The sequence below is a fragment of the Ovis aries genome, chromosome 22 (assembly GCF_016772045.2).
Source record: "Ovis aries strain OAR_USU_Benz2616 breed Rambouillet chromosome 22, ARS-UI_Ramb_v3.0, whole genome shotgun sequence".
Lineage (NCBI taxonomy): Eukaryota > Metazoa > Chordata > Mammalia > Artiodactyla > Bovidae > Ovis > Ovis aries.
In genome coordinates this window covers 15,532,767-15,557,383 of record NC_056075.1, presented here as the reverse complement: position 1 = coordinate 15,557,383, position 24,617 = coordinate 15,532,767, and the positions used below count along the sequence as shown (strand labels likewise).

Here is a 24,617-nt window from a genome sequence, read left to right as displayed (position 1 = left end):
ATTCTGTTTGCTAGAATTTTGTTAAGGATTTTTGCATCTACGTTGATTAGTGATATTGGCCTGTGTTTTCTTTTTTTGTGGCATCTTTGTCAGGTTTTGGTATTAGGGTGATGGTGGCCTCATAGAATGAGTTTGGAAGTTTACCTTCCTCTGCAGTTTTCTGGAAGAAGTTGAGTAGGATAGGTGTTAGTTCTTCTCTAAATTTTTGGTAGAATTCAGCTGTGAAGCCGTCTGGACCTGGGCTTTTGTTTGCTGGAAGATTTCTGATTACAGTTTAAATTTCCATGCTTGTGATGGGTCTGTTAAGATTTTCTATTTCTTCCTGGTTCAATTTTGGAAAGTTGTACTTTTTTAAGAATTTGTCCATTTCTTCCAAGTTGACCATTTTATTGGCATATAATTGCTGACAGTAATCTCTTATGATCCTTTGCATTTCTGTGTTGTCTGTTGTGATCTCTCCGTTTTCATTTCTAATTTTACTGATTTTTCTCTCTTTGTTTCTTGATGAGTCTGGCTAATGGTTTGTCAACTTTATCTTTTTATTTATCGTTTTATTTATCGTTTTCTCAGTAGTCATGTATGGATGTGAGAGTTAGACTAGAAAGAAAACTGAGTGCTGAAGAATTGATGCTTTTGAACTGTGGTGTTGGAGAAGACTCTTGAGAGTCCTTTGGAGTGCAAGGAGATCCAATCAGTCCATCCTAAAGGAAATCAGTCCTAAATATTCATTGGAAGGACTGATGCTGAAGTTGAAACTCTAATACTTTGGTCACCTGATGGGAAGAAATGGCTCATTTGTAAAGACCCTGATCCTGGGTAAGATTGAAGGTGGGAGGAGAAGGGGACAACAGAGTATGAGATGGTTGGATGGTATCACCAACTCAAATGGACATGAGTTTAAATAAGTTCCAGGAGTTGGTGATGGACAGGGAAGCCTGATGTGCTGCAGTCGATGGGGTCGCAAATGGTCGGACACGACTGATCGAATGAACTGAACTGAACCTCATTCACTCCTGAATACATAACTGTTCAATTGAAAGAAGCTAAAATTACTTTGAAAATGAATGACCCAGTTACTTTATAAGCCTTATAAATTTTGAGCTTAAAAAAAACTTTTTGATTAGAGTACTGCAAAAGATTAATACCAACTTAATATTTTAATGTCTAAGTTATATATACCTAATACTGTAAAGGTAAAGTTCTCAACAAAACTGCAAATAAAACATAGCTACCAATACTTCATCACCATACCTGTACGCAAACTAATTCTTAAGACCTTAAACCAATACAATCCTTTTCTAAGCTTAATTTAATTCTCGATACTTCCCTTAAATTCTATTTTTTAATTGAAAAAAATTTCATTAAAATGACATGTTCATTATTTGTAAAAATCAATTTTATAAACCATATATGATCATGTTATTCAGTTGGCATCACTTTTTTTTTTTTTTTGCTATGTTTCCTTAGCCAGATTTATTTTAACACAATGGACTACATTTCTACAGTTATGATTCACTACTTGCCAAATTTTAAGAAATCAAATAAACACAATTCAATTATGTATGGGTTTTTCAACATTTCCATAAAGGCAGAAGGGAGAAGCATATAAATTAATTCGTTAAAGACAGATTTTGAAAAGCATATTTTACAATACATTATCTTATGAATTTATCAATTTCTCACCACGAGAAATTATGAAAAGCTTAACTGTTTAATTCCAGAGTTTACATATTTTCACAACTAATCAGTGCTTTTATTATACAAAATATGTGTATTTTTTTGTAATCCTATTTACCAATCTACGCTATTATAGAAGGATTTTATCGCATGCTATCATAAAGATGTTCTTCAGTGTTTTTGGAAAAAAAAAAAAATTGGGAGCGGGGCATCACTTTTAAGACTGAAGATAGACATTTAGGTCTGTTATAAATTCTGCAAAACTCCTGAGAAGACTCTTAAAGGTCTTGGACTGTAAGGAGATTAAACCAATCAATTCTACAGAAAACCAACCCTGAATATTCATCGGAAGGACTGATGCTGAAGTTGAAGCTCCAATACTTTGGCCACCTGATGCGAAGAGCCAACTCACTGGAAAAAACCCTGATGCTGGTACAGATTGAAGGCAAAAGAAGGGAGTGGCAGAGGATGAGATGGTTAGATAGTATACTGACTCAATGGACATGAATTTGAGCAACTCCAGGATAGTGGAGGACAGAGGAGCCTGGTGTGCTATAGTCCATGAGGTCGCAAAGAATCAGACACGACTTCGAGACTAAACAACAACTATACATAATACTGACTGCTGTAATGAATATCCTTGTAGAAAAGCTTTTGTAATTATGTTTATTCAAGTGTTAGAACTAGAATAAATGGGTTAGAGGTTACATTTTTTGAAGCTTTTGGTAAATATTTCTAAATTATTTTCAGTCATACTCTCTGTGGGTAATATTCATTCATTTTACTCACTTTTGAGGAGTAAAAACAACAGCACCTTGATATTGTTTTGACACAAAAGTCTCTGATTTAGCAATCACTAGGAAAATAGTTAAATAAATTATAGTACAGCCAAAATGTGGAATACAGTGCAGCTATAGTAAGTATAAATACACCTGTGTGCACTGACATGGAGGGATGTTCAGATGGTTTGTAGAAAAAAAATAAAAGGAAGAAAACGAGAAAGCTTTAAAAGTATCATAAGTAGATGTACTCTTTTTTATGTGCATAGAAAGAAGATCTGGAAGAACATATACCAAATTGTTAACTAATACATAGTAGGATTAAGAGATGTCTGGGTGAAAGAGGGGGACAGACATGCAGTTTGTACTTTACTATTGAATTTTTTTCAATAATACATAAATAAAAAATTTTAAGTAACAATGTATTATTTATATTATTATACTAGAATCCCTAAAAGTCTTTTTGTGGTGCCTCTGTCTGGCATTATCATTATCATTCAGACCATTTTTAATATTTTCAATTATTTTACTCTATGTGATACTATCCTTATTTTATCTAATTTTTTAAATTCATCAAAACTACACTACATTTTATTCCTATTTACATTTTACTCCTATGCTTCAAGGTTTTAAGAAACTTAAAAAAATAAAAACAATGAGAATCTTACTTCTGTTTTAAGTTTTTAAATAAAAACATTCAAAATGACGGTTTGGGTAGAGAGACAAGAAAAGAAATTTTTATCCTTCCCATAATATTTATGTTTTTTGAATAAAGAAGAAACTTGTTCACAACTAGACTATTTTATTTTTCCTGGATATGAAAGTTGGACTGTAAAGAGCTGAGCGCCAAATAATTGATGCTTTTGAACTGTGGTATTGGAGAAGACTGAGAGTCCCTTGGACTCCAAGGAGATCCAACCAGTCCATTCTAAAGGAGATTGCTCCTGGGTGTTCTTTGGAAGGAATGATGCTGAAGCTGAAACTCCAGTACTTTGGCCACCTCTTGCGAAGAGTCGACTCATTGGAAAAGACTCTGATGCTGGGAGGGATTGGGGGCAGGAGAAGGGGATGACAGGATGAGATGGCTGGATGGCATCGCTGACTCGATGGACATGAGTTTGAGGGAACTCCAGGAGTTGGTGATGGACAGGGAGGCCTGGCGTGCTGCAATTCATGGGGTTGCAAAGAGTCGAGACACAACTGAGCAACTGAACTGAACTGATGCTTATTCATCTACTGCTACCTAGACCCAGAAGTTTTTGAAGTTATCATCCACAGTTTAAGATATCTGAATGCCAAGATTATTACTGATGGTTGTAAACTAGAGGAAAACACACAAATTTTATATATATAATATGAAATACAGTAACATTAAATTGTATCAGGTTTTAGAGGGTGTGGGGAATGAAGTATGCTCTTAAAATGTAGTGCCTTTTTAAATAACCAATCTATTATGAAGATGGCTATTAACATGTGTGGGAGTAACTCAATATAGAATACAAACCAGGAGTGATATTTAGTTCATTTCCTACAGCTAGACTCCAAACTTTCCCACGAACACTAGGGGGCAATCCCTGCCACCACAATTCTCGAACTCTTCTCGTACTACGCCTAGAATTGAAGGGGAGAAAAAAGGAGAAAGTTACTTTTTATATCAAAAATACTAGTTCCATGATGGTTTACCTAGTCTGTGGCCAAATGGCTGAATGATTTTTTAGAACATAGAGACTTAAGTATGTGATGCATTCTTTCCTTGGGTTCATGCATGTAGGCAAAAAATGCCTAAAAAATATACAGCAATTTAAAGGGAATTGTCTTCCATAATTGCCACTTACACTAAGGGTACAATGAGAGAATAAGAAATATAGGAAAATGATGAAAAAACATAATAAAAAGAATATAAAAATGCATTGTCAATTCAGTACCAAAAACAAAATCACAAAGTATTTACTATGGGTAAAGCCTTAGTCTTTGGGAGGCAGCATAATCTACTGAAAGAAATGTGGGCTTTAAAATCAGATAGACTTGAGTTCAAATCTGGTTAACCATTCATTAATTGTACAACCTTGGGCAAATCACTTAACCTCTCTGACTTTGAGAATCCCTATAAGATAAAAGGGAATAAAGGTTGTGAGAATCAAATGTGATTACTTGTGTAAAGAGCCTAATATAATATCTGTCATATTACGCCAATATTCAACACATTCCCAAAGCACATCCTATACTTGGCATTGCAGAAGTCATCTCCCACCAGTCTAGAGGAAAAATAATGAATGTATAAAAATATTATCAAAAAATAAAAGGAAAAGTAACGCAAGAAGTGTATTAGTCTCAAAGTATAATAGGACATTACAGAAGGGAAAGATCATATATAACACAGTATCTTGATTATGAGAAGCATATTAAAATCACTTTAATATTTACCATTTAATAAATGCATATTACAATGAATGTGTATGTTTAATATTTTCTTTGCCAAAAATCCTGCTATTACATCAATAGTACATCTAGCAATATAGATAGTACGTTAGAATTAAGAAAATATGGTAACAGGAAATTAGAAATTTCATGGATCAACAAGTATTCAGATGCAATTCAAATGATAGATAAAATTCTGATATGCATAGAGAGTGGTCAGTAAGGGAAGCAGGCATTAGAGATTGAGAGATTTACAAAAGTAAAGAACAGAGATAAGCATGAAAAATTTCAAACATTGGTTAACAGTATAATTTAGCCAAAACGTAAGATACACGCTAGAAGTTATATAAATATAAAATTGGAGACATGAGATCTTTGGAGACAGACTGAAATTCAGGGAAAGTCTGCTTACTTACATTACTTCCCAATTGGGTAGTATTTCATTGATCCAAATTACCATTGCACTTGCAATGCTTTCTTCCTGTTTAAACCGTTCTTTCATTATTTTTTTCCTTTTATGTGCTTCTTTAATTTCTGTTTTAAACAAGTAAAAATTATTTCAATATAAAACAGCCATATCAAAATGCCCTTCTCTTTCTACCCAAGTCTACAAAAGAGACTTTCTCATAAAGAATATTCTGGTAAAAGGAAGGAAGAATGGAAATGAAGAAGGGAAGAAGGAGAAGAAAGGAAAAAGGAGAAAGGAAAGGAGAGAAAGAGGGAAAAAGAAAAAAATGAACTTGGTTAACATAATTTAAAAGTAACTTCTATTCTACAAAAATGGATGGAACAAAGCTCAGAAAAAATAATTTAAATAGGTTACTATATCACATAGTCTACTTATACTTAATCTATCAATGAAGTAAAATTTCTCCTGAATTAACTGTGTAAAAATAAACAACTGTGAGCAACTAACCAATACCATTTTTTTCATACAACGGGTTTATGAATTTCTTGACATAAAACCACATGACAGGGACTTCCTTGGTGGTCCAGTGGTTAAGACTCTGAGGTTCACTATGCACAAGGTGTGGGTTTGATCCCCAGTCGGGGAACTGAGATCTCACATGCCATGTGGCACAGAAAACAAAAACAAAAACCCACATGATATTGAAAGATGATATTGTCATGGCACTATTACAGTGACCTTTTCTTTTACTATGATGTTTCAGTTTACTAATTACCGGGAAATTTTAAAATCCTCCTAACACACACACATACACCTAACACCACTCTGACGATCAGGAGTCACAATTTTGGAATAAGAGATGCCCCCCAAATAGAGAAGTACATACACAGAGAATGAATGAATTTTAGAACCAGTGGAACCAGAGATTAGCTGGCTAAACTGTTTTCTAATTGTGTTTCACATATGAGTCACAAACCATCTTAAGAGGGCAAGTAAATAGCTCCACATTCTTTTATTTATGTATTCAGATTTTAAGTGCTGACTGAAGGGCACAAAAAGCCCAGATGCAGTCAACTGCCCCCTCCTCTACCCTTCGTCCCCAACACACACAAACATTTCACAGATGAGGAAAATTAAGATTTATTTAGAGTACCACATCCAGGAAGCATAAAACAAGATTAAAGCTTTGACATTCTGACTTCACAATTCAATGTTACTTTTATCATATATTGTTAGGTTCATCTAATTTATCAATAATCACCTTAAATATTAATCAAATAGTAATGTCAATGTTAAGAGTCAATTAAAATTTGTTGGGTATGCTAGAAATATTTCAAATTGTATAGTAAAATAAACTTAACCAATGTTTACATAATTAGGCCTTCTAAAAAGATTGTGCCACAAAGCAGAAGTGTATATTATTATAATATTTGATTCACTAAGTCAAAAGAAAAAATATCAGTTGTTAATAAAGCTTATGCCAAAAAATATAGATAACTGTGTAATATTTTCTAAAAATGTACCCTGAACTAACAATACTTAAGTATTGCTAAGTCATCCTGATATTTTATTTTTGGTTGGAAGAGAGACTGAATAAATTTGTGAATTTATACACCTAAGAATATACACTTCTGTGCCTGTCAAAATGACACAACTGGGAAGTGAGAGAAACTTCATAAGTCATGAAATCAATTTTTACTTCCAAATCATATTCCCATAACCTATAGAAAGTTACTGCAAAATGTCAAAATTCTTAAAGTATAAAATATCAAAAGCCTAGTGAAAAAACAAATGAATCTCATGAACGGATTCATGAATAACATCTTCATTTATAAATTAAAGTACTAGTAGTCCTAGGTTTATGATGCAATTACAAGGTCTCTCATAGATAGTCTGCGGCCTTTCTCCTCATACTAGTTTTGTAAAAGTATTTAAAAAACTAAGATTCTTATATGACATTTTATTTCTCTTTAAGAACAAATTTAGTCAGCATCATCTTAAAGACAGACTTGGTCAATTTCACCATTTGCCATCCTGTTGAAATGAATTTAGTAGGAAATGAGTTTCCTACTAACATCAATAAATAAAATATATCACCAGGAGTTAAATTTTATACCTCGTTTTTTAGCCTCAGCCACCATCTCATCATATTCTTGTCGGTGACGTAAAGCCTCTTCCACAGATTTGGCAGGAAGATTTCTGAGGAAAAACAAAATTTAAGTCAATTTTTTAAAGACTAAGAAGTTTACTGACCTCCTTTCTTTTTATAGCCAGATACAAAAGAATTTCTAACTTAATTTTCACATTTCATACAATAAGAAAGTATAAGGTTGAAAAGAACTCTGCATTTTAGAAAAGAATCAAAATCCAGGTTGCTAGTATTTGTTATATATATCAAATATCATATATATTTGTTTATATGTCATATGAACATGTTTGATTTTAGCCAATAATTCTAGCTTATTTGTTTAACTCACTGTATAGTTCATTTTTTAGTCAACTAATTTTTGAGGTGTAATTTCACACAACAAAATGGACATACATATATTAAGAGTACTGTTTGATGAGTTCTGACAAATGTATATATCTGTGCAAAAAACGCATCAACCAAGATATAGAATGTTCCCATCAATCCACAGTTAGTTTTTGACCCCTTTATGTTTAATACTTACCAAACTCCTACCTTAAGCAATCACATATCTGATTATATCACTATAGATTAGTCTCTAATAAAGAATTTTGTATAGATTCATTTGTGCCTGGCTTCTTTTGCTCAGCATATTTTTGATATTCATCCACTTTGTCCTGTGTATTAGTAATGATTTCTTTTAATTGGTGAGTAATGTTCCATTTACCCATGTGGATGGACATTTTGACTGTTTGCAGTTAGGGGCTACTATGAATAAAAGCTGCTATAAATATTCAAGTGTGGCTATCTGCATTCATTTCTCTTGGTAAATAAGTAGGAGTATTTATATGCTTTCTACTTTATTAGATATTTAACATAACATTCTAAATAAAATTTTGATAATCAGTTACTTGCATATATTATATTTTCATTTATAAAATCAATGGCTTCACAGCGGCATGATTTAGATATATGACTATGCAAAATGAAATACATTTGAATATTACCACATATCCAAATATGTCATAATAATGTCCAGTTTTTAAAACCAGTTTTTTAAATGATTTTCAACAGGTTAGGTGGGAAAGGTATGTGACAAACTTTCAAATTATATATCCTACTTCTTGCCATCTCAGGTTAAGATTCCTTAGGTATGTTGTAGCAGGAAGGAGTAAGGGTTAAGATTTCTGCTTCAGGCCATAATGGAATAAGAGGGATCAGGTTTATCTTCTTGCCTTAATTAATTAGAAAAACAAATAAAATACATTAAACTACAGTTTAAGATGCTGGACCATAGGCAGCACAAGACCATGCTCCTTATGAAGAAGGAAACAAGGTAACCCTGCAGATGCCTGACCTTACTCCCTGGATTTCCAGGTCTCAGTGCTGGGAGGAAGTGCCAAAACAGGGCCCAACAGTCTTGCTGAGTGAGAAAACAAGTTTGAGATAGAATTTGAATAACTGTGTACCAGAGAGAAGGCAGCTGCAGAGGCTTTGACTGAACAATGAACTATGTATGTGTGTGATTAAACTAGTGGCCAGAGAAAGAAATAGGTAGAACATTCCCAAAATCACACTGGACTGGGCCATCAAAGTAGAGAGATCTCCTAATAGGGTATTCAATAGAATCGTTAGGGCACTGCCTCAGTAGTAAGGATAAATTATAAATTAGCCCTACACTGATGGCTGTTCTGGAAGGACTCTAATGATGATTAGATCAAAAGGATCAAAGCAATTCCATACCACCAAAACATATTTATTTAAAGGAATACAAAGAAGTCCAATACCCAACCATGTAAAAACACAGTATCTCGTATCCAATAAAAATTATTAGGGATGTAAAGAATCAGGAAAATAAAAGCCATAATGAGAAGAAAAATCAATCAGCAGAAATAGTGCAAAAATGTCAGATAACAAGATTAGAACTCAAGGACTATAAACCTGTTATACTCAAGAAGAAGAAAGGAACATGATAAGAGAAACCCAAGATCCAAATTCAATGTCTACAGATGAAAATTTCTAGAATGAGAAATTCAAAAGATAGGACAGCAAATTATATACTACAGAAGAAAAAGTAAGTGAACTTTAAGATATAACAATATAAAACTGTACAGAGAGAAGAAACCCCATCCCCTCAAAAAAAAAAAAAAAAGCAAACATAAATGAGCTATAGGACATGGAAAAATATCAAGTAACATGTTTAATGTACATCGCAGAAGAAAGGAGGGAGGACAGAACAAAAAGCTGTTGAAGAAATAAAGACTAAAATTTCACCAAAATCAACAGAAAACTATAAATGCAGAGATATATTAAGCTCAATGAACCCCAAACAGATGGAACATGAAGAAAACCACACCAAAGCATACCATAATCCAATTCATGAAAATCACACAGAACAAAGTCTTTTTTAAAAGCATTCAGAAGTAAATGAATTCACTGAAGGCTGAAAAAGTCAACATACTTGAAAGAAAGGAAAAAGCCTGATCCTTAAAGGATGAGGCAGGTGAGAAGTAGAAATAGGATAACTGCATTCCAAATATGGGTAATAATGAGAAGACATGGCTTAAAAGAAAAGTTTAATTATAAAAGAGTAAGGTGTAAAGAAATATTTATCCCAAACACTGTTTAGAACAAAACTTTTTGCATTGTATTTTTATGAACTTCTCCTGGAAGGAAGTTACCATTCCTGGTTAAAAGCTTAATCTATTTTAGATGAATTTTTAAAAGTTTAAGAAAGGTCTGGGAATTTGGCTATTACCTACCCAGATGGTGGCTTAGAGGTTAAAGCGTCTCCCTGGAATACAGGAGACCTAGGTTCGATCCCTGGGTCGGGAATATCCCCTGGAGAAGGAAATGGCAACCCACTCCAGTACTCTTGGCTGAAGAATCCCATGGAGGGAGGAGCCTGGTAGGCTACAGTCCATGGGGTCACAAAGAGTTGGACACGACTGAGCAACTTCACTTTCACTTTACCCAGATGTCAGTCAGTCAAGAGTCTAAAGATCTTTAGTCAGTATTCTTTACCTAGCCAGGTATTCTTTCCTTGCTTATCTAAGCACTCTCTGAATTGGCCTTGTTCATTCACCTGGCAGCAAGACTGAAATATTAATAAAACTTTGACATGTTCTCATAACTAAAAATTTTTTTTAATACTAATGAACAATGAATATAGACATATTTACCAAATCCTGAAAAAAAAAAAGAGTACTGGGATCACAATTCTTTAGTATGAAGAAATGTAACAAGAATAAAAAAAATAATGTACTTGTGTTCAGCTTTTCTTCTCTCATAATATCTAAAAACATATTCAACCTCTACCTGTTTGGCTCCAGATCTTTTTATTACACTCATCAGGATAATGGGTGGAAAAAGCTGCAGACTAGGAATGTGACTTTAAATAAAGTTAGGAGTTTTTATACTGGAAGGAAAGAGAAATCTAGAAGAAGAAGAAAAAGTTTAGGTCCAGAGAGGCCAAGAAGGAAAAAAAGGAGTTAAGGACCAGGTAGTCTTGGTTTAGGGAAGGTGTCCTTTGTCTGATAACAAATCAGAGACTTTATCTTGAAGAACAGCAGCTTTGTGGAAGGCTACGATGGGAAGGGCAAAAATGGAAATGGAAGAGTTCAAGATTTTTTCCTGGGTATTAAGGAGATTTTATATATATATATATATATATATATATATATATATATATTTGTTTTGTTTTTTTCTTTTTTTCTTTTTTTGGTTGCACCATAGAGCATGTGGGATCTTAGCTTCTTGACCAGGGATCAAACCCACACCCTCTGCAGTAGAAGGGCAGTCTTAACTACTAGACCACTAAAGAAGTCTCAAAAATATACTCTTAATAACAGTAAACCAATTGGTTAATAGTAATTGCACAGCAAAAAAGACAAATATATCTTAAGTGCATATTAAATGTAAAGAAATGAAAACTGTTCTGTCATGTGAAAGTAAGACAGAGGAGGGTGGGAGGGGGTGGGCAAAATAAGTGATGGGGATTACGAAGCACAAATCTTTGGAGAAGGAAATGGCAACCCACTCCAGTATTCTTGCCTGAAAAAGTCCATGGACAGAGAAGCCTGGAGGGCTGTAGTCCATGGGGTTACATGACTCAGCACACATGCATGAGGGTGGAGGGAGATGGGTTGGTAGCAATAAACTGGTAGACCTTTAAAAAAAACAAAAACAGAAGTACAAATCTCTAATTAAATAATAAATAATTCACAGGGATATAAGATATAAGAAATATGTCAATAATACTGCAATAACTGTATCAGGATGGATGGATGGTTATTGTTATCCAGATCATTTCATAATGTATATAAAAGTATCAAATCATGCAGTACACCTGAAATATAACACTGTACATCAACTATATTTCAATTAAAAAAAGATAAGGCACAGGAAGGCTGACACAGTAACAGATATATTCTGTTATATATATTTTATGTTTCATACACTGGCTCATAGAGACTTAAAGAAAATATGCATAAATCTTGGAGATCAACAATTCTTCCTTATTTATGTTAGGATTCATCCCTGGGATTAAAAAGAACTTTCTAAAACCAATTTCTTCAATTTCTTGATATCTTTTAAGTGAAATACTAATAAGAAAAATTAAATTTAGGTTTTAAAATACAGTGTGCCTGATGAGAAATACTTACGATGGTCGATCCTCAAGAATCAGGGCAGTGGTAGAAAGTGGCTCAAATTCAAAATTCTTTCGTCTTGAAGACTGAGGTGGTGGTTTACAGGCTCTCCCTGTCCGTGCTTCATATTCCTAGAGTAGATAAAAATATACTTATGCAGAGACTTTTCCAATTAAATCTGTATCATTTAAGATATTATGCTATAATAAGGAATACATACAATTCATACATTAATTTGGTAAAAATATCAGATAGGCAAAAAAGTCACTTTTTTGTCCTGAAGCAATCTAAACTATTAATTTATGTAATATATAAAGTATGAAAGTATGTTAAAAGAGGGGAAGGTACAAATGTACTAGATTAATTAGGCGAGGTTTAGGAAGATATTCTTGTTTGCATTCTATGATACCAGTTTCCAGTTTCCAAGTCTATTATATCACATCCATTATTCAAAGTCCCGCTTTGAATAATCTACATCAGATAAGCCTACTTTCTAAACTTTCAGCCAGATCAATGATAAAAATATTGACACAAGAAACAGATAATACTGTTTTAATGCTCTGAAGATCTCAACTGTGACACTGAACCTCATCATACTGGTTTTGGATTTCAACCTATTCTGAATCTAACTACTATAAATCTACCTACTTATTTTAAACTGAAATAATTCACCAACATATCTCATCCAAAAAAAGACCAAAGACTCAAATATTTCACTAAAACTTAAAAAACTGGTATGAATACTATGGTATTTTCTCATTCAACTGAATTGATAATTCTCTTAAAACTGGTATGAATACTATGGTATTTTCTCATTCAACTGAATTGATAATTCTCTTAAAAGAAATGAAGTTGGTTTCACATGATATGTTTTTGTTGGACATATTTAAATTTCTACATTTGAGCATCTTTCCATAAATGTTCACAAGCTTCTGCTGAAATTTCTAGGAAGCTGCAGATCAATACCAAGATTGTGACTTATAATTTCCAGAATCCACATCATTCCCTTTCTAAAACAAAAAGAAATCAAGCTAGTATTTGATCATCTCCAGATAACAAATATATTTTTCACGTTATTCTCAATGATTACTCATGAGTACATCTTCAAGTTCACTGGCAGATAAAGACATTAACTCAAATGAAGAAAATTAAATGCACTTAAAGTGATCAAGCGTTTCTCTTATTAACTAGCTGTTTTCCTACCATGGCATATAATTCTTTTAAATTACTACTTTTTCTAACTCAAAGACTGATTCTCACTACTGAATCTGATGGTTGCAAAATACAAACGATAGTTCCATCCCTCTTAAAAATCTGATAATCTTGTTGAAGCTTCATCTTATTTGATATTACTTTAAAAAACAATTTATGATGTCAATCATTTTCTATAAGCTTCAAGCTTTACTTTTGGTTTCTGCCACTGTTTACAATGGTTTGTACTATTCTTTTTTTAACATTTTTTTTAATGTGCACCATTTTATTGAATTCATTACAATATTGTTTCTGTTTTATGTTTGGGTTTTTTGGCCACCAGGCACATGGTATCTTAACTCCCAGACCAGGGATTGAACCTGCACCCCCTGCCTTGTAAGGTGAAGTCTTAGCCACTGGACTGCCAGGGAAGTCCCTATACTATTCTTTTATAATTGTCTTTAGTTCTACATCTCCTCTTCCTTCTACTAAATCTAAGCTTTTAGTCTGGCAGTTCCTTTGCATGACTGCATTGGATTTTTAGAGACTTATTTCTCAAGTTATTTGGAAATTTGTATGTTCATTTTTACTAACTCCCATCTCAAAGAACTGTACAGCCTTTCAGTGTCAAAAACAGTAGAGTCACTCATTTTTTTGTTTTCAAAACTTTCTAATACCTAGTATATACATGTTATTATGATCAAAATTTCTTCAGTACAAACTCAAGTGTAATCCCCTTTTCTGCTAATATTTTTCTTATTAAAAACCATAGATTCTAAATACATATGAGGTTTGTTATCACTTACATGGCACTTTGTTTTCCTACAATGTGACCTGGACTCACTGCCAGACAGAATGCTATGAATACTACCCAATAAAGCATGTTCCATGCAAACAAATGCCAGTACACAGAGAGCAAAATAAAACTCCTAAGTCAACACATTAAAAATAACAACTAGCATTTACTGACACTGACAACGTACCACACAGTGTTTAAAACACTTAATATATTTAATTCTTGAAACAATCTTGTGAGACACCTAACTCATAGTAGAGGAAACTGAGGCACAAGTTGTTATTAGAAGACAGTCAATTAGCTATCAATAATAATTTAAAATGATGAAATAGATGATATCATTCATTTAGAGGCTAATAGGGAACTTTAAAATGGGAGGCTCAAGCTAACAATACCTCAATCACCAATCCATCCACACATTATTTTAAAAGACCATCAGGTAGTATGCCTTTCCTGATGCAACGTGAAGTACATATCATCATTCTTGAAGTATTCTTGCCAAAAGAAAAATCAAACAAATGTGATTTAGTCCCTAGAACTGTACTCTCCAATATGGTAGTCAAAAGACATAATAACCAAACAAGTCATATTATGGTCAAATATACATAGAAAAACATCAAGGAATTTGAACAATTAGGTTTCCCTCTGGAGGGTTGGACTAGAAAGGCACTTGTCTTACTTTACTCAGTGTTGTCTGACTTTTCTTACAAGAAACAAAGTAGCTTATTTATAAGACAAAAGTGAAAGTGAAGTAGCTCAGTCCTGTCTGACTTTTTGCGACCCCATGGACTGTAGCCTACCAGGCTTCTCAGTCCATGGGATTTTCCAGGCAAGAGTACTGGAGTGGGTTGCCATTTCCTTCTCCAGGGGATCTTCCCAACCCAGGGGTCAAACCCGGGTCTCCCACACTGTAGGCAGACGCTTTACCCTCTGAGCCACCAGGGAAGCCCATTTATAAGAGAGGCCATTTTATATAAAGTTACTGTGGATCACTGACAAAGATTTTACTTAAGAGCTGGGATCAGAACTAAGGCAAAATGATAGGCATTAATAAAATAGAAAGACTTGGAAAGAACAGGTGAGGGGGAATAAGCAAAAGTGTGGATTAGGGAAATATTAATCTCAATGAATACGAAAAAGGATGGGAAATAAAGTATAGACTAAATTATAGGGCCTTTCACTGGCAAAAATACTTGGAATTCATGCTGAGTAAAATGGAGAGCCACTAAAGAATGAACAAAAAGTGAAATCTTTCATTAAAAATTAACTAAGTACATGTTTAACATAAAAGGCAACACAAAAGCAAGTTCACCAATATCATTTATGTATTCACCTTACAAATGAGCTTTATACAGAATTGTCACTCAAATATTTTTCACATGAGAAGAAGGAATTCATATTCAAGTATTTCCTATCACAGATGTTTAGCATAAAAATGCTTTAAATTTCTAGAGGGTGATTTTTTTTAAAAGCTTAAAACATGGTATCAATCCATCCTCATCTGAAAATAGGATAGATTTACACATCTTTAATGACTCAAATATTTGCCAAATAAAGATGCTCATGTAACATGATTAAAAGTACAAATTGTATCAGAAATAGTAAAATATCAAATATCAGTACTTTCAAAGTTAATCACAAAGTGATATCAAATACATTTAGGCAAATGTATCAGACCACAGGACTAATATTCCATATATTTAGGTCTCTATAACAATTCTCTATAACTTTGGTTTCTGTTTGACCAAGAGGCTCATAGCACCAGTCGGAGACTTCCCTTCTCCACCACTCTCTTAGCTATGCCTTCCTCCACGTGTGGACTTCATCTTGAGGATGGCTTGTTGATCAGAGAAACGACTGTAGCAATGCCAACTGTCACATCCTCAGAGCACAACTTTCAAAGATCCTCTAACTATTCTTCTAATAATAACTTTCACAAAAGACAAACAAAGTACCCTTCCTGGAAGGTCCCAGTAAACACTTCATTCAACATGCAATCACAATGACCTAAGAAATAAGCTTATCAATGAGTTAAAGTTAATCAGGGCCTATCGCTGTAGCTGAGGAAAATCACATAATTCTTAAATCACTCAATTCCAGGTCAAGAGAGAGAGATAATAGTGTTCAAGTTATTGATATGTAGTTGATATCCACAAGACACCATTTAAAAATACAACTGAATAGTACCTCATGGGGAGATTCCTGAAGCCATTTTCACTTTAAATCCATGTGTGTCATGTCATTAAAAATCCCCTGCATATTCCTTCCATAGAAGTTTAATAATGAACAAAAAATTGATAATTTTATAAGTCATAAAGAAATCTTACAATATTAAAAAATGACTGGAAATATCACAGTTCAAGGATATCAGTATATAATGCTACCTATAGAACACTCACTGAAAATACCGCATCAATCTGCCTCGTTTCCTAACAACAAAAGTTAATTTTTTTTTCTGCCACACTATGCAATTCACAGGATCTTAGTTCCCCAGGGACCAAGGATTGAACCAGCACCCCGAGCAGTGAAAACGGAGTCCTAACCACCAGACTGCCAGAGAATTCCCAAGGTCAGTTTTAACTGACTTATTCTGAGTTGTTGGAGCTACCTACCAAACGTTAAGATAAGAAGCATCTAGTTTTTCTCTTAACTTAGGGAATATATTTCTATGAAGTATTACAACGAACCTTGTTTATTTTGTCAATTTAACTTATTTTTCATCTTTCACTCAACTATTGTTCTATGAAAGCTACTTAACTGGATAACTAGAATAGAAGATGAAAACAATGCTAGAGGCAGGCTGGCAATATCTGTAGGATAATTTATTCTAGCTATTGGTGGCTCAGATGGTAAAGCATCTGTCTGCAGTGTGGGAGACCTGGGTTTGATCTCTGGGTTGGGAATCCCCTGGAGAAGGAAAGGGCAGCTGACTCCAGTACTCTTGCCTGGAAAATCCATGGACGGAGGAACCTGGTAGGTTACAGTCCATGGGGTCTCAAAGAGTCGGACAATGACTGAGCAATTTCACTCACTTCTATTGTAAGAAAATTTGAGGCAAACAGGCAATTAATTCTAAGTCTGGTCAAAAGATGGTAAGCAACTCATATCATCTCCATGAGCACAGAGTAGAAAAAATTACTTATTATTCCAAGGCAAAGAAATACTAGATTCACATAAATGAAATAGATGTTTTTCCTCAAAATAATCTCTTAGAAAAGAGAAAGCATATTTGCTTAACATCTCTCATATTATGGGTGCTTTCTCTATTAGTTTGAATGGCAAGGCACTATTTGGAGGAGGTGCGTCATCCTGAAATTATCTCAGTCAATACTGAATCTAGTTTGGAAGGTGATTAATTTTATTTATTTTTTGCTGTGGCATGTGGACCTTCTCTGACCAGGCATCAAATGCATGCCTACTACAGGAGAAGCATGGGGTCTCAAAGACCACAGGAAAATCTTAGAAGGTGATTTTTTGTTCAATTTTTTTTGTTGTGGCTTTGTTTAATTGCAATAGGAAAGGAAGAAAATGGACATGAAGTAATGAAGGATTCCCAGTTCCTGGAGGTATAACCATTCAATTGCAAACACTCATGAAGAGTCTTTAAAACATTACTGTAAAAAGACTAGGTCATAGAGATCATAATTTTATACTTATAGAACAAATAAAAGAAAAAATATAATGCATCTGGAAGTTTGTGGCTTGAGACAAAATTTCTAGTAACAAGATAGTACACTTAAAAGGCACTGTACCTGCTACAAACTTGGAAAAAAGTGAAGATGCTCTGTTCTGGGGCTAAAGACCACAAAAATGCTCAATGATGCTAAATATATTGACATCGAAGACGTATGCAAACAGATCTGAATAAAGAGGTACTATTTCTTAATATACTGTTATATATGCAAATTGAATATGTAATTAGAAACAAGTAAGTATTTTATTTTCATCTATTATACATTTCTAAAAGTTATATACACATGTTGGACAAAAAGAAATTCCTCAGAAAGATATGTAGATTCCCACTTGATGGGCAACGAAGGGGTAATTCATACTGTCTCTCTGTAAACAACCTCTGTGTTCCCAAAGGGGAAACAAACAAGGTGAGCCTATTGATCATCCTATTATTATGCATGCGAACAGTTCTGATACAACCCAGCAATCCCACTGCTGGGCATACACACTGAGGAAATCAGAATTGAAAGAGACGCATGTACCCCAATGTTCATCACAGCACTGTTTACAATAGCCAGGAAATGGAAGCAACCTAGATGTCCATCAACAGACGAATTGATAAGAAAGCTGCAGTACATATACTCAATGGAATATTACTCAGCTATTAAAAAGAATGCATTTGAATCAGTTCTAATGAGGTGGATGAAACTGGAGCCTATTATACCGAGTGAAGTCAGAAGGAAAAACACCAATACAGTATATTAACACACATATATGGAATTTAGAAAGATGGTAACGATGATCCTATATGCAAGACAGCAAAGAGACACAGATGTAAAGAACAGACTTTTGGACTCTATGGGAGAAGGCAAGGGTGGGATGATTTGGGAGAACAGCATTGAAATATGTATATTATCATATGTGAAACAGATCGCCAGTCCAGGTTCGATGCATGAGACAGGATGCTCAAGGCTGGTGCACTGGGATGACCCTGAGGAATGGGATGGGGAGCGAGGTGGGAGAGGGTTCAAGATGTGGAATACATGTATATCCATGGCTGATTCATGTCAATGTATGACAAAAACCACTACAATACTGTAATTAGCCTCCAATTAAAATAATTAAAAAATAAAATAAAATGTTAATATCTATAAAAAAAAATTATGCATGGGGGCAGTTCTGGACATGCAGTGCACAAGGGAGAACTGGAAGAACATCCCAACTGTTAGCTGGAATGGTCAGGGGTGGTATGGGGCAGAATTTGTGGGCCAGAGCATCAGAAGAGGAGGCATTCTGATGAGAAAGAGCTCTAGGAATCTGCATAGAAGTCCTCTGGAGGTATTATTTAGCTGAATACCAAATGGATGTGTGGAGGGCAAACCATTATTAAGACTGGGCAGGAAAAAACAACAACAACAACAACAACTTCTGGGGAAAGAACAATTACTATGGAGTGGTAAGTAAAACAGTTCCCACAGCTCACCCATGGCTGAGAAGTAATCACATTCCTACCAACCAGATAGAAAAGTCATCACTGAATACACAGAATATTCAGAAGAGACCTGACTATTCAGACTCATTGAAACTATGCAAGTCAGAAGACAATGGAAAAATCTTTAAATTGCTGAAAGAAAAAAAACAATTTAAAAACAGGAAACAAACTTGTTGACTTAGGATTCTACACACACAAACACATTTAAAAAATAAAAGCACAATAAGAATGTTTTCAGACAAACAAAACCTGAAAAAATCTGTTGTCAGTAGACCTGCTCTATATTTTAAAGGAGATTTTTCAGGCAGAGAGAAGGAATATATCACAAGAAAACACAAAGAAATAAAAGCACCAAAAATAGTAAATATGGAAAGACATTTCAGAAAAGATACAACTAAGAGACAAAAATATAAAAGTATATATTTTTTAAAAGGATATCTGACTAAATGCAAAAATAATATCAGTGTATTGAGGGGGTTTACAGCACAAAATCAGAAGAGACAGAATGGCAGTATACTGTTGTAAAATTATTACATTGTACTCCAAGTGGTATGTTATTTGGAGATAGATTATGATACAGATATATATCATAACAGGGTCCCAGAGATGGTTTCATGAGGTCTGCAAAGTCAAAACTATAGTCCTAACAATGCTAATAGTTTGTCTTTGTCAGTATCTTGACAATTTTGCTAAAGCAAAACAAGGAATAAAACTGTTAATCCCCTAGGACAATCAAAGCAATAACATGAAAAATGAAAGTGAAAGTCACTCAGTCGTGTCTGACTCTTTGCAACCCCAAGGACTACACAGTCCATGAAATTCAACAGGCCACAATACTGGAGTAGACAATCTTTCCCTTCTCCAGAGTATCTTCCCAATCCAGGGATCAAACCCAGGTCTCCCACATTGCAGACAGATTCTTTACCAGCTGAGCAACCAGGGAAGCCCAAGAATACTGGAGTGGGTAGCCAATCCCTTCCCCAGTGGATCTTCCTGACCCAGGAATCGAACCTAGGTCTCCTGCATTGAAGGCAGATTCTTTACTATCTAAGCCAGAAAACATAACCCCAGTCCAGTCATGAGGAAATCATCAGACAAACCCAAATTGAGGATGTGATATAATAAGAAATATTTATTTGTCTCTGCCCCATTTCCTGCAACACAGCTCTTGAAACCTTTAAAATCTCTGACATGATGTATCTTTATGTATGCTAATGAGATGACTGGTAGTTGAAGGTTCTTAGATATTCTGAGAATGGAGGCTTGTCACCAGGGGTATCAACTGTATACCTTCAGGATCGGAACTTTCAGCTCTACGCCTTGACCTCTGGAGAGACAAGAGGTGCTGGAGGCTGAATTAACCACTGATAAGGAATAGCAAGAAGAGATAAGAAAGCCTTCTTCAGTGATCAATGCAAAGAAATAGAGGAAAAGAACAGAATGGGAAAGACTAAAGATCTCTTCAAGAAAATTACAGATACCAAGGGAACATTTCATGCAAAGATGGGCTCGATAAAGGACAGAAATGGTCTGGACCTAACAGAAGCAGAAGATATTAAGAAGAGATGGCAAGAATACATGGAAGAACTGTACAAAAAAGATCTTCACGACCCAGACGATCATGATGATGTGATCACTCATCTAGAGCCAGACATCTTGGAATGTGAAGTCAAGTGGGCTTTAGAAAGCATCACTATGAACAAAGCTAGTGGAGGTGATGGAATTCCAGTTGAGCTATTTCAAATTCTGAAAGATGATGCTGTGAAAGTGCTGCACTCAATATGCCAGCCAATTTGGAAAACTCAGCAGTGGCCACAGGACTGGAAAAGGTTAGTTTTCATTCCAATTCCAAAGAAAAGCAATGCCAAAGAATGCTCAAACTACCGCACAATTGCACTCATTTCACACACTAGTAAAGTAATGCTCAAAATTCTCCAAGCCAGGCTTCAGCAATACGTGAACCGTGAACTCCCTGATGTTCAAGCTGGTTTCCGAAAAGGCAGAGGAACCAGAGATCAAATTGCCAACATCTGCTGGATCATGGAAAAAGCAAGAGAGTTCCAGAAAAACATCTATTTCTGCTTTATTGACTATGCCAAAGCCTTTGACTGCGTAGATCACAATAAACTGTGGAAAATTCTGAAAGAGATGGGAATACAGACCACCTGACCTGCCTCTTGAGAAATCTGTATGCAGGTCAGGAAGCAACAGTTAGAATTGGACATGGAACGACAGACTGGTTCCAAATAGGAAAAGGAGTATGTCAAGGCTGTATATTGTCACCCTGCTTATTTAACTTCTATGCAGAGTACATCATGAGAAACGCTGGGCTGGAAGAAACACAAGCTGGAATGAAGATTGCTGGGAGAAATATCAATAACCTCAGATATGCAGATGATACCACCCTTATGGCAGAAAGTGAAGAGGAACTCAAAAGCCTCTTGATGAAAGTGAAAGAGGAGAGCAAAAAAGTTGGCTTAAAGCTCAACATTCAGAAAACTAAGATCATGGCATCTGGTCCTATCACTTCATGGGAAATAGATGGGGAAACAGTAGAAATAGTGTCAGACTTTATTTTTTGGGGCTCCAAAATCACTGCAGATGGTGACTGCAGCCATGAAATTAAAAGACGCTTACTCCTTGGAAGAAAAGTTATGACCAACTTAGACAGTATATTCAAAAGCAGAGACATTACTTTGCCGACTAAGGTTCGTCTAGTCAGGGCTATGGTTTTTCCTGTGGTCATGTATGGATGTGAGAGTTGGACTGTGAAGAAGGCTGAGCACCGAAGAATTGATGCTTTTGAACTCTGGTGTTGGAGAAGACTCTTGAGAGTCCCTTGGACTGCAAGGAGATCCAACCAGTCCATTCTGAAGGAGATCAGCCCTGGGATTTCTTTGGAAGGAATGATGCTAAAGCTGAAGCTCCAGTACTTTGGCCACCTCATGCGAAGACTTGACTCATTGGAAAAGACTCTGATGCTGGGAGGGATTGGGGGCAGGAGGAGAAGGGGACGACAGGATGAGATGGCTAGATGGCATCACAGACTCGATGGATGTGAGTCTGAGTGAACTCTGGGAGATGATGGACAGGGAGGCCTGGCATGCTGCGATTCATGGGGTCGCAAAGAGTAGGACATGACAGAGCAACTGAACTGAACTGAGGTGATGATTTAATCAATTGTGCCTATTTATTATAGTAAGGCCTTCATAAAAAATTCTACTTGAAGTAGTTCAGAGTACTTTTGGGTTGGTGAGCACTCTAAGGTGCTAAAAGGGTAATTAACCCACAGTGTGCTTGGAAGCTCTATGTTCCTTCCCTCATACCTTGCCCTATGTATCTCTTCCATCTGGCTGTTTATGTAATAAACTGGTAATATAATAAATCAACAGTTTCCTGAGTTCTGTGAATGGTTCCAGCAAAATTATCAGTCCCAAGAAGGGTGTCACAGGCATCTCCAATTTATGGCTGTTGATCAGAAGCACAAGAAGCCTGGGATTTCCCTGGCTTCCAACACAGGGGGTGTAGGTCTGATCCCTGGTCAGGGAACTAAGATCCCACATGCTGCACAGCATGAAAAACTAAAACAAACGTATATCTAACAAGTTAACAGTGGAGATAAATCGGAGTACTAAAAATACTGATTTAATCCAAAAGAGGGCAGGAAATGAGATATTAACAAAGTACTAGAAGCCTCACTTGCATTAAGCACCTGAAATCAGAGGCAGTCTTGTAAGACTGAGATCTTAACCTGGGGGATCTGACAGTAACTCCAGATAAATAGTGTAAGAATTGAATCGAATTGTAGGACACCCAACAAAGTGACTTAGCAATAGCAGCAACTGGGGTTGAAGAATTGGTCAATGTGAAAAAAAAAAAACCCTACACAGCCTACACACTTGGTGTCAGAAGTATTGAGGACAGGAAAAAATTAGTAGTTTTTCTTTTAAGGACCATTTTGGAAAATATCTGACCAATATTCCTCCTTTGATTCCTTGTGCATATCAAAAAGAATGCATGCATGCATACTAAGTCGCTTCAGTCATGTCCAACTCTGTGCGACCCCATAGATGGCAGCCCACCAGGTTCCTCTGTCCCTGGGATTCTCCAGGCAAGAATACTGGAGTGGGTTGCCATTTCCTTCTCCAATGCATGCATGCATGCTAAGTCACTTCAGTCATGTCCAACTCTTTGCTACCCCATGGACAGCAGCCCACCGGGCTCCTGCGTCCACAGAATTCTCCAGGCAAGAGTACTGAGGTGGGTTGCCATTTCCTTCTCCATCAAAAAGAATACACACAGCTATATGAAAATGCTCTTTCCTTTACTATCTAGATATTAGCATAAGGCCATATTTTCTTTACATACTTAAACTAAAATAATAGACAAGCAGAAACTGAATGCTGGAGTAGAAATGATAATCCAATCTTTTTATAATATTAAGCCGGACATTAAGAGATGTGCACAAATGTAAAACAATGCTAGTCTTCCATCAGTTGGTTTTTTAAAAGTTTTTAAAATATATATTATTTGTGTTAACATGCAATGACTTTATTATTGCTATTTTTAAGTGAATTAATAAATATTTCAACCTGTCAGTGTTAATTCTAGGTATAGCAGTAACTCATAGATAATTCCCATGAACAAAAACTCTTTGGAAAAAACAAAAAACTCTTTGAGATCCTTAATTGCCAGAATCCAAAGCAGCTGTAAATATAAAACATTTGAAAACTGCTGGCCAAGAGCAACAACTGAAAAACTAAAACAAACGTATATCTAATAAGTTAACAGTGGAGATAAAATGGAGTACTAAAAATACTGATTTAATCCAAAAGAGGGCAGGAAATGAGATTAAAATTAACAAAGACCAGATGGGACAATCTGAAAAGAAGTCACAAGATGGTAAATTTAAATTCAGTCATACCAATAAATGACAGTAAATGACACTCCATTTAAAAAGAAGAGGGTATTCAGACTGCCTACAAAGACCCAAATATATGCTATATACCCAAAAAAAAAAAAAACCCACTTTAAATATGAAGATGGAAAAAAGCAAATGAACAGAACAATTAACATGTAAACACTAATTGAAAGCAAGCTGTAGTGGATAAATTAGACAAAAACTTCATAATAAGAACCATTACCAGGGCAAAAAAGACATTATATTAATGGTAAAGAGGTCAATTCACCAAAAAGACATAAAAACAAAGCTTCAAAACACAAACAGAAGATAAAAGAGGAAAAGGAGAAATAGTCAAGTAGATTATGGTGGATATTTCATTATTCCTCTCTCACTAATCCACAGAACAAAAAATCAGGAAAATTATACAACACTTAAACAATACTATCATCTATGACCCAACTGACATTTATAAAATACTGACCTAACATCAGCAGAATACATAC

General features: G+C 35.1%; 1 protein-coding gene across 7 annotated transcripts in view; it reads right to left on the bottom strand.

Annotated features, from left to right (window-relative positions):
• Positions 1 to 24,617, bottom strand: part of TBC1D12 (TBC1 domain family member 12) — a 117,823-nt gene that overhangs the window by 14,309 nt on the left and 78,897 nt on the right. For all 7 annotated transcript variants that reach the window (XM_060405030.1, XM_027960563.2, XM_042238636.1 and 4 more), the window contains 4 exons: positions 12,076 to 12,191; positions 7,400 to 7,482; positions 5,291 to 5,408; positions 3,961 to 4,067 (listed from right to left, as the gene is read on the bottom strand). In XM_060405030.1, the coding sequence (XP_060261013.1) occupies positions 3,961 to 4,067; positions 5,291 to 5,408; positions 7,400 to 7,424 (250 nt within the window). In that variant the 5' untranslated portion in view covers positions 7,425 to 7,482; positions 12,076 to 12,191. The remainder of the gene's footprint in view (positions 1 to 3,960; positions 4,068 to 5,290; positions 5,409 to 7,399; positions 7,483 to 12,075; positions 12,192 to 24,617) is intronic.